Raw genomic sequence first — 19,733 nt, forward strand, 5'->3', positions numbered from 1 at the left:
AAACTTTCCTTGAAAAGTTTTCTTCCCTCAAGCCCTCAAGTACTTGCTAAAAAATTCTGACATTAGTTTCTCATTTACTGGACTTACCTAAAAGTGTTATTTTGGGGGTTCTAAGGTTATTTAGGGTCAGCTACATGCAGGAGAAACGAATGCCAGTATTGTTCAACCCAACACAATATGGAAATTAAGGGGAAATGGGCAAAGGAAAGAGAATAGATTCTCTTCCTAGGAACGAATTAAGGTGGAAATGGAAGGGGAAACCAAGGAATAGCTGGAGGAAGGGATGAAAAGTTGTAGGAAGACTGCACCTCACATCTGTGCCATTTTCATCACACAATATTTTCATACTTTTTGCTTCCAAATATTGTCTTGTGTCCAATGGGGCAACATGAAAACAAGATGATGATGAATGGGAAAAAAATATTAAAAAAATAAAGACGAGAGAGGAAACTTCCCTGGCCCCCTCTATTTTCCCTGCCCCAAGTGCTTTTTAAAGCATTTTTTAATATCACTGACTCTCAGATATAATTATTTTTAAAGCATTTTTTAATATCACTGACTCTCAGATATAATTAACGAGAGAGAAAATTCTGCCAGGAGGATTTCTTCCTGGATGGGTTATGTGACTGGTCTGAATTAGGGAAACAACACAGATAACAAATGGAGAAGAACGTTGGGGTAACTGCAGCCTCTCCCTTAAACATAAGGTTTATATCAGGATGAGGTTGTGGTCCAGCGTGCTAGGTTCAGAGAATACCAGACTTCTGAGTAAAGGTGAGGAGAGTATAGTTGCCTTTAAGTTGGGATTTTAAAAAAAGGAACTGAAAGACGAAGGACTCACTGAGATATATGTATTTGCCAGGTGGGCCCATCCAAACAAATCTGCAAGTCTGTATAGGCTGGCAAGTTTACAACGAGTAAGCTTTTCTCCCTTCATGTACGAGGACGTATCTGTCCCAGGAAGGTCATTGATGGGTGTGACCATGCCGAGACCTAAACGAGGAAAAATTGTGGAGAAAGAACCAGGTCAAATAATTCCTTACCTGAAAATTAGTTGCCAGGAAGCAGCCTGAGTCCGAGAGTGTCCCAGCCTGTAAATGATGATCTGAAACCTATCAGCCCACACAATGTTGCATTAGCTTATCTTGCTTCAGAGAAGTACACTGAGAGTAAAAATACGTATCACCTATCACCTTGCTGTTTCACCTGGTACTTGTTCGAGAGTGATGTTAGGGAGTCAGGCTCACACCACTGCGGAAAAATGGTCACAGGATCCCAATGGTAAAAGCGTGATTAACACCGAGGTTATTGCTAATTTTATGATGAAAAGATCTCAACAGAAAGCTATTGTACCTTTCTAATACCCCTTTTGACTTTTATTCAAACAAAGAATATTTAAGAATGCAGTCAAACAGCAGTCTGGTTTCTGCCCTCACCAAGCAACAAAAACGAGTCTTAAATCTCTAATGACCCAATTGCTGAATTCAACTTTCGCTCAGTCTTCATTCTCCTGGACACCATTTCCCACCTCTTTCCTAGACTTCTTTTCCAGGCCTGTGTGGTACTATCGTGGACCTCTTATCCCTTAGCCCTTATGGACTCTTGTTAGGATGCATGGCACACGACAGATAATCAATGTTATAGAAAAAGTGAAGAAAACTAGCTCAACATTTTAACTTTCCTGTTGATTCTGCTAGAATGTTTCTCCCAGGCTGGAAGAGTGAGTGATTTTGGAACTCATCGTTCTTCTCACCATCCATCTGCCACCCCCACCATCACCACATTCAAACCTGTTGCTAAGTCTTCTCTCCTCTTCCTTGGCTATGCCTTTCTCACTGATCTCTTCCTTCTTTTACCCGCAACCACTACTTTAGTTCAAGCACTTATAATTCACTTTGGGACTCTTTCAAAGATTCTTTAACCAGTATGTATGTCCCAACATACTGATCCACTTAGGAGTTCTACCCTTATCTTGCACGTTCCCACCATCATGTCTCTTTTCATACCATTCCTCTATCTGGGAAGTATCTGAATTTGTTGAACTCTTGTTCGTAAATCTTTAACCAAAAAGAAAAAAAAGCAAGTAACAAAGGAAGAAAGAGAAGGAAAAGAAAAGTCCCTGATGGTCTGGGACTCTGTGTACCTGCCCTGGTACAGCAATGAGTTCTCTGCATGTCTCTCTGAGATGTAAAGTGCTTGGACTCAACGCCTTATGATTCTTGGTATCCTTAGTGTTCAGTCCACCAAACTGGTGCTCTCACTAAAGAACTGTTGAATGAATAAAATGTCCTAAACCCTTTTACACCAAGCTCTAACTGCTCCATCCTTTAAAGTCTGGTTAGTTGAGGCCTCTCTTCTTCCACAAAGTTCTCTCTGTCCACTTCAGCCAATAATCAATTCCAACTCTGAGTTCATAGCTAGATGACTTAGAAAAGGTCATTAGACAATTTCTTACCAGCTGCTTTGTAATTTTTTCCTCTACAGTTACCTTGCAGTTTTTTTTTTTTGTTTTCTTTTCTTTTTGTGGTACGCGGGCCTCTCACTGTTGTGGCGTCTCCTGTTGCGGAGCACAGGCTCTGGACGCACAGGCTCAGCGGCCATGGCTCACGGGCCCAGCCGCTCCACGGCAGGTGGGATCCTCCCGGACCAGGGCACGAACCCACGACTCCTGCATCGGCAGGTGGACTCAACCACTGCGCCACCAGGGAAGCCCTACGTTGCAGTTTTAATCTTTTGTGCATTCACTGTATGTCTCCTCAATTCAAATATGCATTTATCTGGGGCAGGGACCACATTTATAACTATTTTGTAATCCTCACAAAGTGTAATAAATGTCTGGTTGGTATGAAAAAGTAAGAGATCCTAACACTATGTTACTCTAACTATTAGATGTTATGAACTTAAGGACTGAACCAGATCAGAATATGCTGCTAGAAATGTGCAGTGTACAAATTAGAGATGAAATTACTGTCTTTTAAACTTTACGAAACTTGACGTACTGAGGGGAGGTGAAGTAAAGCCCGAGAAAGAATTGGCCATGATGTAATCTGCAATCTGTTGTAATGCTAGTAATCCAGTTGGATTGTGGCCTTTCTTCATCTGTTCTTGAATAAGGCATTCCAGGTCTTCCCGAAAGGCCTGTAATACACAAAAATAATCACTGAGCACATGCATCTCGCTTGGAGCAGAACAACCCAAACATAACTTGCTCTGATGTAATCAGTCTTCTTCCCCCATCCCTCTCTTGAATAGCTTTCATGTACATTATTTTAAAACAAATATAAAACACAAAATAATAAAATTAAAACACTGGAAGAAGAAGCAAGAAGCTTGCTTTCAGGGGAGGGAAAATCATTAGGCATTCTTAATCTCAAAGCAAATGAGCTATACTACAACATCTATAATAGACAGGTATAGGTAAAAGCAACTTTGTTAATAATATGCAACTAGAGCACCAAGTACAGACTGATGTAAAAAGAGACCCATTCCTTGCCTAGCAGCTCATTATCTAGGTTAGGATAGAGTTCTTATCTGAATGAGGCATGACTCTGACTATAGCAACTCCCAGCAAAAGTTTTCACTAAGACATAGTAAATCATGGCTTCCATTTTACGATTTCCATGGCAATTCCGTAGCTCTATAAACTCTGTAAGCAAACTTATAAAAGCTGAGAGTTGATTACTTCCCTTATGCAACACTGTGCTAAAGAAAGAACTTTTCCCCCCAGCTTCGGGTACTGTATGTTCCTGTTCTGGAGTGCTGCTTTTCTTTCTTTTCTTTTCTTTTTTTCTTTTTGCGGGGTGGGGGGGGGGGGGGAATGTGTGGCAGAAGCAGTATTTATATAAATAAAAATACTGAACATTAAGAGAAAATTTTCTATTCCAGTAACCCTTGAGTTGCTAATATGATTCATCATTTGAAACATCTCCCAATCCTTCACATTAGTTGAAATAGCTGGTTTTGTATTTCTATCACACTCAACCAACACTTATTTTATTAAATTCATCATTTATTCTCTTGCTCATGTTTATATTCATTCATCTTAAACATGAAGGCTCTTGCAATATAAACCATCTAGACCTCGCTCTGCTGTTTGAGATTGGTTACATGTATAGCAGAATGCACTGCTGGAAATTAAATTCAGTTTGTTCCTGCCTCACCTAAGAGGGAGAAGGCAGAAAACTGCTTTGGAACCATTACCTCCAAGAGGGGTAGATATAAACACCATGGAGATAATTGGGAAATCCTCCTTAGAAGAGTGACTCTCCTTCAAGTCGCTGAGAATAGCCCTCCTCAGAAGGCTGGGAATAAGATCTCCTGGAGCAGTTGCTTAGATGTAGCTTTGCTTAGAGGATGGCTGAACACCTCTGAGGTTTTCAGAAGGAAGAACTTTTTAAAAAAGTTTAAATAATGGCAGAGAAGCCCATGGTGAAAGTGGAAATGTGGTTGTGAGGCTATGAGGTGGTAGTACATATTAGAACCAGTACTGACTCATGCTTGTGTTGCTTTTAGAAAACTTTCTGCTCATACAGCAAATGGATGTTTGAATGATTAATTTTAAAAATACTAGCTGTGACTTTATTTGAATTCTGAGTTCATAGAGAAGTTTATACCAGTTAAACATGGTTTTTCTTTTACAAATTCAAGACTTATTAAATGTAAATCCTTAGCATAATTATAAAAAAATTCTAAACATCTAATTCCATTGACTTTTATCTAGTTCATTTAAATACATGATTTAAACCGGAGAAACTATCGTATAAAATATTCTCTACAAAGACACATTACATTTATCAGAAAACTCCATTAGTACATTTCTAAGACCGTGTGAACATAAAATGGTTGTGAGCTGCATATAAGATGGATGGACGCATTCATACTGATGAGTAACATGAGTGTTTTACCATATTTAAGGCTGAAAGGAAAAGAATCTTCCAGATATACTCATTTATCTTTATATAAACTACAGAAAACTTCTAGATACCTGACAATGGGCCAAAATTCTCTTCTGAAACTTTATCTTCCCTTCAAAACCAAACTCTAAACCTTCCACAGTTCAAAGCAGCTATAACCAATATTCTTTGATTTAGTGTAAAAAAAAAAATTTACACCTACTGTATGTATCACAATATCTCTGAGAAGTAGGCATAATTTATTTTATTGAATGCACCTTATGTTATTCCAGGAAGAATTTAAGGCAGATTCCATAGATTAACATGACACGAAAATAAATTAAATATAGGTAAGAAAAATCAAGCTAACGAGAAAATAGGCATATGAAGGTAAGATAGAGCCAGGAATGAGGTTAAGATACAAAGAGCATACTATAAAATTGTATCCTTTGCTAGAGATGGGCCAACTTTTATCTAAAGTCTCCAGCAGCCAACATGAATCAACACAATCGCTCAATATGCTGGTTTACAAGGGTTTTAAGAAATTTTAAGAAACCCCAACTAGTTGCTCAAGAGAATCACAACTATTTATGACCCTGATGAGAAATTTTTGCTGGGTGGATTGACAAAGCTAAATAAGAAAGGTTGAAAAATTCGTTCACAGAGGTCACAGAGCTGGTAAATGTCAGAAGCAAGGACTCAGGTCAAATGCTTTTTTTATCAGTGAAAATGCTTTTTTTACTTCCATTTATCCCATAGCATGATGAGTACCATCCTAAAGCTTTGAGATGATCCATGGTGTCACAGAGGAATGTGAAGGAAAGCCCTTCTGTAATTAATTAAGAAAAAAATATGAATTTCCCCTTTAAGGCTAGTGAATTGCTTCTACGCAGTATAGAAGAAGAAAATAATTTTCAAAGTAAATGAAATGTCCCCAGCCTTTTTATATAGTTGACAGTGCTTCAACAGATATGAATTCTTCTATTCCGAAAGAGTTAATATTTTTTGTCATGAACATTTATAACTCAGTTATTATGTTCCAAATATTTCTGAAATATTGTTCAGATAATTACCTAAGCCATAAAACAGTCAGTATAAAATTTACTAATGATATAAAATTGTTTCAGCTGGTTTTTAAAATTTATCAGTAAACTTAAGCTTTCGTTAAAATAATAAAAATTTTGTTTGTCTTTATGGTGGATAGTTAATCATATTCCTACTAAAATTCAATGTTAATAAAATAATCCTTTACAGTTGATTCATTTGAATCTCACAACTAAGTCCTGAAATAGGCAATGACTTGCTCACGGTTACACAGCTAACAAGTAAATGGAATAAAGATTCAAATCTCAGACTCTCAGTTGGGCACAGATATTTGCCTAATTTTATCAGAGATGGGTTGTATCACTGAAACCAAACACAGGCATACCTTGTTTTACTGCACTTTGCAGATATTGTGTTTTTTACAAATTGAAGGTTTGTGGCAACTCTGCCGAGCAAGTCTATCAGTGCCATTTTTCCAACAGCATTATTTTAAAATTAAGGTATGTACATTGTTTTTCTAGACACAATGCTACTGCACACTTAATAGACTACAGTATAGTGTAAATATAACTTTAACATGCACTGGGAAACCAAAAAATTCGTGTGACTCACTTTATTGCAACGTTTGTCTTATTACAGTGGTCTGCAACTGAACCTGAAATATCCCTTAGGTATGCCTGTACAACTAATAAGGCAGCAGGTGTGCTGTGATCAGAAATATGAGTAAACCTCTTAGGCTAGATTAGAGCATTAGGTTATAATGATAGTTAAAGCAAAAAAAATTATTCAGCAGATCTTGGAGTACCAAAACTTGCCCTCTTATAGCTAGGAATTCTCCCACCAAAGCAGAATGAGAAACTCAGTTATAAGCAGGGCAGCAAGATCACATGCTGGGGCTTCTGAAGTCAGATTAAACCAACAATTCCCTAGGGTCTCTACTAGAGAAGAGTCAGGTTAAAATATCAAACAACACATACACATATGTGGTTTTACAGCATAAACCATCTTCCTTCTCAGATAGAGAAGAATAGAGAAGAGAAGGCAGTCCCTGAATACATGAATACATGAACATGAATAAGGCAGAGTGCCATCGGGGTGATAGATTCCTTAAGGCCGTCAAAAACCAAAATACAGTCCAATGAATTATGATTATAATCTTCAAAGTGTTGTCACAAAAGCATAAAAATGCTTTAAGTTAGCGATATTGTATTTAACCCTATGTATATATTTCCACAGAAACAGTTGTCTACTATGTGCTAGGCACTGCACTACATGCTTTTATGTTATTTCATTAAACTGTCACAACCACCATGTCAGGTCCATTTTTACCAACAAGGAAAAGTGAAGCTCAAGTTAAGTGAGTTTCCTAATGTCACATAGCTATTAAGTGGTGCTGAGCCAAGATCCAAAACAAACACTATATGCATACATGCATGTATAAAACATTTATATAAACAGATTAAAACTGGAAATGATGAGAAAATGGGCTGACCTCTAACTTAGGTCACAATAGTCTGGTACTCCAGGATCTCTACAATCTGTTAGGTCAATTTTTGGCTCTATCTCCCATTACTACCTCATGTTCTGGTAGCCTATGAGGTTTGCTGAGCATTCTCTGATCACAACTTGTACTTTTCTATCCTTGCTCACTGTATTTCGTCAAACGGAAATGCTGGCTTCTACTGTTCCTCTACCAGATGAATTCTTACCCTTTACTCAACACTCATCTTAAAATGTCACCTTCTCCTTGAAGTCTCTCCTTTAATCACCACAGTTAGGAGGGATCTCCATATTTCTTCTCTTCTCACCCCACTCTGAATTATTTTAACATTTGCCTATACTACATTTAGGGTAGCTACCATGATTGTGATTTATTTTTCATACTCTACTATACAGTAATATCTGATGGCTGGGACTGTGTCTTTCACACTTCTAGAGTCTCCTGGACACAATTATTCAGTGCTCAATTATTATAATCGTAAGTTAGAGCTTCTTTTCTATATTTTCCTAGATATAAGGAAAGAATGCAAAGAATCTGATCTCCTCTTCAGTTAATGATAGCAAAGATCCATTTCATAGGTTATTAGCACTGGAATCTGAAGTTCTAGAATGCAGTCTCATCAGTCTGTCACTTGAATGAGAAATTCCTCCTGTGTAATAAGGCTTGTCCATCATCTAATGGGAGAAATTCAGTTTTTTAAAGTAAGAAATGAATCTTCACAGAAGTTTATACATTTTTGAAAAGTCATTTAATTCTTCAACTCAAACAAAATCCTACTTGAAAACTTGGTTTGTCCTCAGAACATTATAGTTTGGACAGCTCTCTCATCAAACACATGTCCAAAAAAGTGTGGTTAAAAAAAAGTGTTTTTCACTAGGTGAAAAACAAAATGTTTAACTTAGAGAGAGGGTGCCTGCCTTTAAAGCCTTCTCTGAATCTCCGTTTCATTTGATACTTCTCCTGTCAATGTTGAAGGAGTGATCCTGTAAACTTTGAATTCATAAAGGTATGGATAAAAATAAACTTGTAAAAACACAAAAGATTCAGAGATTTGAGATTCATGTAAGGTCAGAGTATACTTTAAGTATACTCTTAAAGTATATACTTTAAGTATATACATATTCACGTATACTATACACCAAAAGCAGGAGTAATTTGAAACATCAGATCTTAAGGCTTCTGCATCTAAGATCAGAACTTTCAGGAGAAAGTGGCAATAGATGAAAGATTTTTTATTTTTAAATCACAGAAAAGAGAACCAATTTGATAAAAGAAACTGACTTGATACGATTATTTTGGTTAAGGCTAAAAAAAATTACATAGACTGACCTATAAGTAATGTCTAACTTAATGAAAATCAGTTAACAGAATACTGATAAGTATCAGAACTGGATTTTAAATATCCACATCTGGATGTTCTACCTCAAAATAATTACGAGAAAGAAAAACTGGAGCAAAAAGAAAAACAGATTACAGACTTGCTGCTCCCAAGGCACCCTGCAATTATGCTATTAGATCTCTCCTAAAGTGGGATTAGGAGCATAACAAACTTACTTAGAATTTTTCCATTAAGAAATGTATTCATTTGGAAATAGATTACCACTGGTCCTGTTGAAAGGAGAAAACACAAATCAACCAAATCTTCTTCTGGATGATCTTTCTCCTGTATCTATGTGTCTTAATTAATATAAAGCTAAAGGTTAGAATAATATCTTTTCTTAAAGCTGGTATAAAATAAAAATGCAAACAAAGTTAATGAAGAATACTTGTGTCTGAAACTTCTGAAGTGACCAGATAAACCATGGTAATTTTGACCAACTATTCTAACTGAGGTGATCTGTTAACATTTTAGGCCTTGATTACAGTGAGATTCTAACATGTATATGGCTTTGAAGTTTCTCCTATCTTTAAAATAAGTTTGAAGCATGACACACTGCCCTTTTATTAAGAAATGTTAGTGTGTCATGTGCCTGAGCAATCACCACCTACACTCCTGTCGTCCTATCTTTCAGAGTAACATTGCACACTTCTGTTAACAAGTCTAAATTGCTTCTTATAGTGATATGGCTTAAGAACGTTCATTCTTTTTCTGAAACCCACCAACTGATTGTCATTTAAGCAGTCAAGTTCAGTAGGAGCTTGTTGGACAACATTCAAGTGTTTAATGACTCAAAGCCCACTCAGCTATTCATATATCCATCCATCCATGTATTCAGAATTTACTAAATATCTACTATGCACAATGCGCTATTAGTTTTCAACTTACATGATTCTTTAACTTTGATGAGGTCCATCATTTAATTCTAACAGTTTGCCCTGGACACTTCATTCCGAGACAAGGGCAATCATATATATGTCATCAGAGACATATATATGAGGAATATATTGGTCAAAGAAAACTTATGGATTCTCCTGAGTGCATTAACAAAATCTCTAGCTAAACAAGTTTACTCGCCAGCTCTTAATCTCTAAGACAAATACTTTCTTAAATTAAAAAAAAAATGACAAAAGTGTGTGAAATTCCTAGAAAGAAGTAATAACTTGGAGTTAGGATGAGACAAATTGCTCTTATTTTCTCAGCTCAAGGCAATAAGGTGTCAAGTTTGTTATCCAAATTTACAGACACCAAAATGTCTTATGATTCGAAACTCTTCTTGAGTTGGGTTGAATTAACTTGAGCAAGAGAATTTCAAGAAGAATGAAACAATAATATATGAGTGGAATTTTTTCATAGTTATTGAATGCTTTAAGTGGTACAGCCTAGTGCGTAAGGGTGTGAGCTTTGGAGTTTACATCCAGACCCCACCATTTAACTAAGCTTGTAAAAACTTCTGCAAGTTATTTAATGCCTCTAAGTTTCAGTTTATTCCACTGTAAACTAGGGATAGTAATACTTCTTTGATTGAGTTGTTTTGAGGATTAAATAGGATTTGGTACATAATAGGTGCCTGGTACATAGTAAGTGCTTTAAAAAAAAGCATTATACTTTGCTTTTATTAGTTTTTCTCCTGATTTCCTTTCTTCCCAAATGAACTCAGCAATTAAAACAGAAGGATTACAAATTTGTTTCTTACGAACATGAATTAGTAATACCTTTGATTTTGATCTTTATTGGTTATGGGTTTTGTCCAACAGAGTGAACCCCAAAATTCACAGGAGACACACAAAGGTTTTAAGAAAATTATATTCACAGAAACATTACAAGCTTGGACTTAAAGAAACAAAGAGAGTACAAAAAGGAAAGAGGTCTTTGAACTCTAAGACCTCTACAAGTGGAACCAAAAGCTCAGAGGGCAGAGCCAAGAACTAGGGAGACTCATTCCTACTAAGTAGAAGGACTGAATCTTCATCAAGGGAACTGCCAAACATTTGCCCAGGTGAATTTCAGAATTGCTATGGACCAGTGACTACTTTGTACTCCCAATTTTCTCCCTTTTTGAACAGGAATGTCTGTAGCAGTTATCTTTGCCTGTCCCACCACTGGGTGTGTGTGGGGCAGATAACTTGTCTCTTTCGTTCTCCGGTCTATAGATTGAGAGGAATTGTACTTAAGAAATTACACTTGAGGAGTATCATCTATACCTGGACCATATTTAGATGATGATATTCTGGATTCAGGCTAATGTTGTAATAGGATGAAACTTTTGCAGGGGTGTTAGGAGATGGTGAGTGTATTCTGCATGTGGAAGGAGGAGATGGTGAGTGTATTTTGCATGTGGAAGGAAGGTAAATAAATTGTGGCAGACTGTGATACTTTTAAAATAAATTGTCATCAGAGAGTGGACAATCCTCCCCTCAAAAGGTGGAGCTTAATTCCTCTCCCCTTGAGTATGGGCTGAACTTAGTGACTCACTTCTAACTAATAAATATGGTGGAAGTGATGGTGTTTAATTTCTGAGATTAGGTCATAAAAGGAACTGCAGGCTCCTCTTTGCTCTCAGATACTTCCTCTGGGGGAGAACACTCAGACAGCCTCAGGTTTAAGGTCCATGTGGCAAGGAACTGTAGCCTTTTGCTGACAGTCATGTGAGTGACCCATCTTAAGATCAGAAACTTCCACCCCAGTCAAGCCTTCAGATGCAGCATCCTTGACTGATGTCTTGACTGCAACTTTATGAGAGACCTTAAGCCAGATCCACTCAGCTAAGCTGCTCCTCAATTCCTGACCCACAGAAATGACAAGCTAATAAAAGCTTGTTGTTTTAAGCTGCTAGGTTTTGTTATTTAGCAATACAGGCCACCATGTATCATTTCCTGTGGTGAAAAGTTTGTTGTATTAAAAGAAATTTGAAAGCCATTGTCCTAAAACATGGCAGAAAGACAAAATGTATACACTTTTCCAAGTCTTTCACAAACAAGATTTTAAATTCACTAGCAAAGATCTAGGGAAAAAATGATCAATCCACAATTCTTTTAAATTTTCTTTGTTTCTCTCTGGGCTAAAAATTATCACTCTTGCTATATGAACATGGAAATGACAATCTATATACCTGCCCTTTCCCATTCTTTCATTAAATTCCCCTGGGCATAAGTAAAATTGATACTTTTAAGCCAATCTACAAGTAGCAATACACAAGTAAAAACATTAGGTAATCTCCTGTTATACTGTCATTAGTTTAGTGGAGAAATTATTTTAAAAAAACCCTGGCATAGAAATGTAGTTGGGTACTTTTTCCTTTTTTTTTTTTTTGGCTGTACGCTGGCCTCTCACTGTTGTGGCATCTCCCGTTGCAGAGCACAGGCTCCGGATGCGCAGGCTCAGCGGCCATGGCTCACGGGCCCAGCCACTCTGCGGCATGTGGGATCTTCCCAGACCGGGGCACGAACCCGTGTCCCCTGCATCGGCAGGCGGACTCTCAACCACTGCGCCACCAGGGAAGCCCCGGTACTTTTTCCTTTTAAACTTTAGTTAGAATTGAATGATCCTCTTTGGAGCACTTCCCAAAGAAATCTCAATATTTAATAATCTTGAACAAAATCTGAACTTCATCTCATTCTTTCAGTTACTTTATTCTATATATTACCATAATCCTTTGGCTAATGAGTTTGTTCTTCAAAGTGGAGTTTCTTTATAGAAGGAAATATATCTATATAATTAGCATGCTCTTCAAGTATTTATAAACATAGAAACTAGTCTGCATAAAAGAAGGCACTGAACATTTAGTCCCTCATGATGACTTTTCTGGTTAGTCTCCTTTTCATTGGGAAGAGGTTTCTTTAAGGGTTTACTTAAAGGATAGCTTTACATTTAAGCTATACTTAAATTCCTCAAAGCTTGCCTTGCTTTTATAACTTGTACTTGCTTTTATCTAGGCCACTGATATATAAGAATTACTCAGGAGTGGAATTCCCCTTTGGCTTTGGACTCAGCCTCTGTGATTAAATCCACAAGGGCACAACAAAAATGATTCACCAGGGCCACCTCAGGCAGTTCTATGTCTTGGTGTTTATTTTAGTACCTAAGTTGGAAATCTAATAGAACCCCAACCTGGGCATCGTGTGTCTATGTATGCTGAACTCTGTCTTAAGGGGCCCATGATCTTCATTATACATAAAGCTATGAATTCATTTTGCATGTTAAATCAAGCTGTTCACTCATTTTCTAAAACTTATATGTGACCTTTACAATTCCACTAAAGGTTTGTAAGAAACTTAACAAATCACTTGAATATGATTTACAAAGTCTGGATATTACTGTGCAGACAGAATTTTCAGCTTGAGTTAAGGTTAGAATCCATGTTTAATCTAGTTAGTTTGGTGCATATGCATATATGTGTGCCTACATTAGGTGTATGTAACATTAGGCTGCCAAATCACAGACATCCTCACGAACCTTAAGTCTTCCTATGCTGCTCTGAGTGTCAAGATACCCAAAGGAAGAAGAAAGTATGTTCATGGGGTGTATCTATTTCTTGGTTCCTAACACTTCACTCATACCTTTATTTTCTTCACAGATATTCAGTCTGTAATGGGAATCCTTGAGTTCAGTAGCATCTTTTGTCCTCCTTTAATGAAACATTACACTCAGAAATCACTCAAGAAAGTTTATCCTACCAAGACGATACCAGTTTATTATTAAAGCCTTGCAAATTAAATTTATAAATTAGGTGCTTATTTTGCCTCTGAAAGACTGGGGACAACTAGTCACTCTTCCTCCACCCCTCTTCTAACCTGAGAGTATCACTGTATCAAGGTTTCCAAAGAGGAAGAAAAATTATAGCCTTCAAATTATTTTGACTCACCGGACTTTGCAAGATCTGAGTAACTCGTTTCCTCTGCTCCATCATATTGAAGTCTTGCCGTAGATCAGGAGACATGTTCCTCTCCCTTATGTATTCTGGGTCATTTTCATTGATGCGGTCAAAATACCTCTCTTTGTGAGGCACGCTGGGAGGAGGAGAAGTAGTGACCACGCCTTGGCTAGCATCGGAACTCATGCTTCAAGTCTGCCAATTCTCCTTGCTATCTGCATTAATAAACACAAAGTAGGACATTCATAATAAATTCATTATTAAATTCAAATTTTACACAGGTCATGCAGCACTTTTTTTTTTGCCCTCAGAGTAACAGTGGCAACTTTCTTTAAAAAGTAGCTTTTCAAAAAATATTAGAACAATTTTTTATTAAGATAAAAATATCTTAGATTACAATGCTAAATTGGAAATTGATATTTTCAGAGCTAGTGGCAACTTGTGGTTCAATTATAATAATGTCGTCAACTGCTATATGAATTTTTTAAAGAAGCAACGATCAAAATATCTGAAAGTAAAATGCCACACCTAAGACAGCAAATTTTCACCATTAGTGATTACTGTTAGTGGAGATTCTCTTTCCTCTCTTACTCATGCTTTTACGTTAGACCAAACTCTGGCCATATTTAATGATCAGTATTTTACAGTGAATGTAGTTTTAGTTTATTAACACATGAGAGAAACACAGTTGTAAGCTTTTCAAGTTCCAGGGAAAATGTAGGAATTATTAAGGTTGCCAGACTATATAACTTTAGCAGATAGTGCTTCAAATCCAAGTAAGAAAAAATAAAAAGCCGTTCAGAAACCACAGGAACAGCTGATTCATTTAATTATTACTGACACTTAGGATAACCCTTGACTTTATGCCAGGGAAACAAATTCGTTTGGGCTTTGCTACAGCTGAGCACCTAATCAACCAACTGTAGCTAGATCAACAGGACAGTTATTTAACATCCATCCCCAGCCCCAGGCTGTGATGGCTTGTGCTAGAAGTTGATGAAGTCATCTAACCCAGTGCTTCTCAGATTGTCTGTGGTGAAGGACCTTCTCCAATTTGCCGTAAACCAGTATTTTTGTAAAATACAAAATAATGCATTTAGATGTCACGGCAATGTCAAACTGCATGAAGTTTCTAAATGCGTAATATTATATTCTGTACTTGTCACGGACTGCAGTCTGCAGACTGGCACTGGATCCTGGACCACACTTAGAGTATCACTGACCTAGCAGAGAGTAACAGTCACTGCACACTGAAGGAATGCTTCCTCTAACTTTTAGATGTGATTTGGCAGAAGCCTAAATCAAGAGAACAGGACACCACTGATTAGTGTATCCCTTTACATAGTTGTTCTTTTGAACTGAATGTAGAAAGTGCAAAAAATGTGCAACAAGGAAGAATAAAAGGAAACAAATTTTAAATAAGAATTGTAAAGACGGCTTTGCTTAACACAGTTTTCTCTACAGGTGGTAACAAATGCAACCTGTTCAATATAAATGACTGGGTAACAGAAAAAAACATTCTAACTACAAAATGGTATTTATTCAACGGATTATTTGCCTAGTAAGAAGAATCACTTCATAATAAGGGAAATTAAATGTGAAAAATTCCAAGTATTCTTTTTCTATTTATGTAGAAAACTAAGGGGAGAGAAATATCTGTGGACTTGAAACTCTCAAGATTCTTCACAGCCTTGGATTCCTTCTCAGCAGAATAGTTTCTAGGTAGATCCAGAAGGGAAAAGGCAAGGGCCACCTTTTTTCTTAGGGATCTGAATCCCTGATAAAGACCAGAGATACCTGATCTCATCTTTTAAACACAATAACAACCAGTGAGGTTACTATATTTGTCTCTAATAATAGTTTTCTCTGATAGAATTCATTTCTAAAGCTGCCTTGACTCAGCCCAAGCAAACTCATTGCAAGACATTAAACATTCTTGCATTAATTCTGGTCCTGGAAATGTAAACTTATTCTGTTAAATAATTTTTGCAAAACAATGTTAAAACTGTTTTCTTTTACTTGCCAACAACAATCTCATGCAGAACATTCTAAAAGCTACCTAAATTATTTTAGTGTACTACCCCCAAAATTCATGAAATATGGTTAAAAACACTTTATATCATATGGCTTTAATGAAATTCTGATTTTATGACTAGAAAGCAACTAATCAGTGAAGGAAATGTGAAAAATGAACTTTTCTATAACTGAGTCTTCCACATCTTAATTCATTAATTTAAAAATTGGGAGAAAACACTCCACTAAAGAATGAATATCTGATCATTATATGTGTTCTCCACAGGATAAATGGCCATTTTTTCTTCTTTTTGTATAACATCCACTATTAATGGAATGATCCTGGACATATTATATTCTTCCAAAAATTAGGTTTTGCTACACTGTTATTAGACTGGCACTAGCCTATGGTATTTTATGTATGTATGTATGTATGTATTTATGGCTGCCTTGGGTCTTTGTTGCTGTGCGTGGGCTTTCTCTAGTTGTGGCGAGCGGGGGCTACTCTTCGTTGTGGTGCACGGGCTCTAGGCGCAGGGGTTTCAGTAGCTGTGGCTCAAAGGCTCTAGAGCACAGGCTCAGTAGTTGCGGTGCACGGGCTTAGTTGCTCAGCGGCATGTGGGATCTTCCTGGACCAGGGCTCGAACCCGTGTCTCCTGCATTGGCAAGTGGATTCTTAACCACTGCACCACCAAGGAAACCCTAGCCTATGGTATTTATCATCATCTTGCTATTAACCAAAAATGTGGTGCACAGAGCACCAACTGTAAGAAGCTTTTTTTCATATCCAGCTGGGTTATCAGCAGTCTAAAGGTCTAATCAATCTTTGGAACGTAGTTTTCTTAGAAGCTTTTTATAATAGGTCATTTGAACTGCTAGCAGATAAAAATTTCAAGGAGAATGAAAGTTTTTTAAAAAGCAAACAAACAAACTCACATATATTAGTAAATGTCATGCTGCTCTGGCCAAGTACAGACTAAGTGGGTACTCAATAAATGGGACATCAATTAATAAAGAAATCAATTCTGTTTAGTTTACCACACTAGGTCACTGGCTATGAATAAGTCATTTTTAAAAAAGAAATTCCACAAATATTGCTTTCAGTTGGATTTTAACCTATTCCTCAACCGCAAAAAGCTCTGTTTAGCCTAATGGAGGAACAGAGTTAGATAATAAGCTTATGTCTAACTGAATTTGCTGATGCTTATAAACTAATTTTATTAAAACACAGCAAAAAGCAAGGAACTGTTGTAGTAGTTTCATTTTGTTGTCCCAGCACTGGTTTAAGAAACCGATAATAGAAACATTGATAAGTAAAAGCTTAGAGTTTAAAGAACTCTTGATGAATGCATTTTTAGATGAGTAAGGTAAAGAGGAAAATATATCTAACCACCCATTTTAACAATAAAAGAACGTATTGTATACGTGTAACACTTTATATGGTTTATACCATGCTCTTACACCTTTCTACCTTATTTTACCTTTGCAACTACACAATGAGATAGAGGTTAATAATCTGGAGGTTCAGGGGGTTAAGCATCCTGCCAAAAATCACACTGCTTGTGTCACAGGCAACATTCAAAGTCACAATTTCTGTCTCCTAGTCCACTTACAATGAAACATATCATAAAACATAAGAGGGCTACAAAATTTTGAGCCTTTTAGTCGACATTCTGTCCTAAATATTAAACAATTCAGAGTTTATAGAATCTGTCAAAATTGAGGAAATGACACCAAAAAGGGGAAATAGGATTAGAAATGACTCAAAACACTCAGACCTTTTTAAAACTTCAAAAGCTCATTATTGAGCAGACTTGTGGTTGCCAAGGGGGAGAGGGGTGGGGGAGGGATGGATTAGGAGTTTGGGATTAGCAGATGCAAACTATTATATATAAAATGGATAAACAACAAGGTCCTACTGTATAGCACAGGGAACTGTATTCAATGTCCTGTGATAAACCATAATGGAAAAGAATATGAGAAAGAATGTATATATATGTATAACTGAATCACTTTGCTGTACAATAGAAATTAACACAACATTGTAAATCAACTATACATCAATAAATTTTTTTTTAAAAAAAGCTCATTATTTAGCATGGCTTTTTAATACAAGAAGTTTCAAAGTTTTATGTACTTGGAATAAGAATTGAGAATTTATAAGAAGGATATAGAAATAAGAACACTAGTTTGCCATTTTGGTGCTCTTCTATACCTAGATACTCAACACTAAGAGCTTTACACAGATTTTTAAGCCAATCATAAGCAACAACTGATTATTTGCAATTTTACATACCAAATACTATAGACCGAAGTGTTATTTCAAGCCTGGAAAAAACTTAGGATCCACAAGATTATCTGAAATAAACAGAATTCAGAAAAAAAATAAGGGAAGCTTTAAGCATTATTTACAACAACCAAGACATGCAAACAACCTAAGTGTCCATCCACAGACAGATGGGTAAAGAAAATGTGATACACACACACAATGAAATATTACTCAGCCATAAAAAAGAAGGCAATTCTGCCACTTGCAACAACATGGATGGACCTTGATGGCATTATGCTAAGTCAAGTAAGTCATATAAAACAAAGAGAAATACCATATGATATCACTTATATGTAGAATTTAAAACATCAGACTTATAGAAACAGAGTAGAACGGTGGTTGCCAAGGGCTGAGGGGTGGGGGTAATGGGGAGATGTAGGTCAAAGGGTACAAACTTTCAGTTATAAGTTCCAGGGACCTAAGGTACAGCAGGATGACTATAGTAACAATACTGTATTATATATTTGAAAGCTGTTATGAAAGTAGAACTTTAATGTTCTCACCATAACAACAACAAAATAAGTATGTGATGTAAGGCTGTGTTAACTAACCTTATTATGGTATTTCACTATACATGTATCAAATCATCACATTGTATACCTTAAACATATACAATGTTATGTCAATTATATCTCAATTATATAGTTACCCATAAGACACATATCACCAAATACCATTCTGGAAGATTAGCATACCAAAAGGAAAAGACTTTTTACTCAACCTAACAAATTTGCTTATACAATATAAAAATAAGTGGTTTCTATGCTTAGAGAGAAATCCTAAATTAGTCTGAAATAATGAGAAATGGGCCACAGTTAACTAACGTGCTGTATATAAATATATGTCAGAGGTCCTCCTTCCTTCCTTCCAAAATATTTATTGAGCATCTACTATGTGCCAGGCTTTGTACTAAAGGTATGGCTGGAATGTTGAATCAAATCCTTCTGGGAGCTCCTAGAGTAGTTCAGAGGTTTCTATAACCCAGTGAAAAGGACTCTACCCATCATAAGGGGAAGCTTCCTAGAGAACATAACATTTTCTTACACTAAGGAAGGTACAGGCCCAGGGAAACAGCAATATGCCAGGGAATAAAGTTAGCAACGGGATAAACAGCACATCTTACAGAAGCAATTGCTTAAAGATTTGGTTAAAAATCAGTCCTACAGGTAACTTAAAGCATTTAAATACATTATTGTTATAATAAAAAGTTACATGAGTTTTAAAGAAACAGGTGAATTTCACACTTGCTTAGAAGGCAATGAAAACTTACTAACAGACTGATAATGCAAGCCAAGTAGTAATTTCCTACCATTTCTCAGAATTTTGAACAATATCAAGTGAAAAATTGGGTTGCCAAAGTGAAAACTTTACACTTAATGATTACTCTAGTAATCACTACTTATTAATGCATACACTCTATTCTCCTTCACTAAAAAGTTGACCCAGAAGTTTTTTCATAGTATTTTGTAATAAAGTTCAGTGGTTTTACTAAGACTAGGAAATCAAGCCTATTTCACCCACTAATGTTAAAATATTCTTTTCTGGGAGCAGGGGAATAAAGTAGTCTAAGGAAAATAACAATATTAATAGGCCCCTAAAGATAGCAGCTAAGTAGACTTCTTTAAATAGAAGTTTTCTCCTCAAGCTAGTTTCAGGAGTAAGATTTTAGGTCCTTGAGCTTAAAAAAATTCAACAAAAACTAA

At 36.4% G+C, this 19,733-nt stretch overlaps 1 protein-coding gene across 10 annotated transcripts in view; it reads right to left on the reverse strand.

Annotated features, from left to right (window-relative positions):
• ADD3 (adducin 3) overlaps positions 1-19,733 on the reverse strand; it is a 125,274-nt gene that overhangs the window by 13,679 nt on the left and 91,862 nt on the right. For 7 of the 10 annotated variants that reach the window (XM_067709450.1, XM_067709455.1, XM_067709454.1 and 4 more), the window contains exons 2-4: positions 13,680-13,903; positions 3,000-3,138; positions 842-993 (exon numbers count right to left, since the gene is read on the reverse strand). In XM_067709450.1, the coding sequence (XP_067565551.1) occupies positions 842-993; positions 3,000-3,138; positions 13,680-13,874 (486 nt within the window). In that variant the 5' untranslated portion in view covers positions 13,875-13,903. Of the gene's footprint in view, positions 1-841; positions 994-2,999; positions 3,139-13,679; positions 13,904-17,997; positions 18,060-19,733 lie in introns of all 10 variants that reach the window. The other 3 variants (XM_067709451.1, XM_067709449.1, XM_067709448.1) reach the window with 1 other exon arrangement.

The sequence above is a fragment of the Pseudorca crassidens genome, chromosome 16, assembly GCF_039906515.1.
Source record: "Pseudorca crassidens isolate mPseCra1 chromosome 16, mPseCra1.hap1, whole genome shotgun sequence".
Taxonomy (NCBI): Eukaryota; Metazoa; Chordata; class Mammalia; order Artiodactyla; family Delphinidae; genus Pseudorca; species Pseudorca crassidens.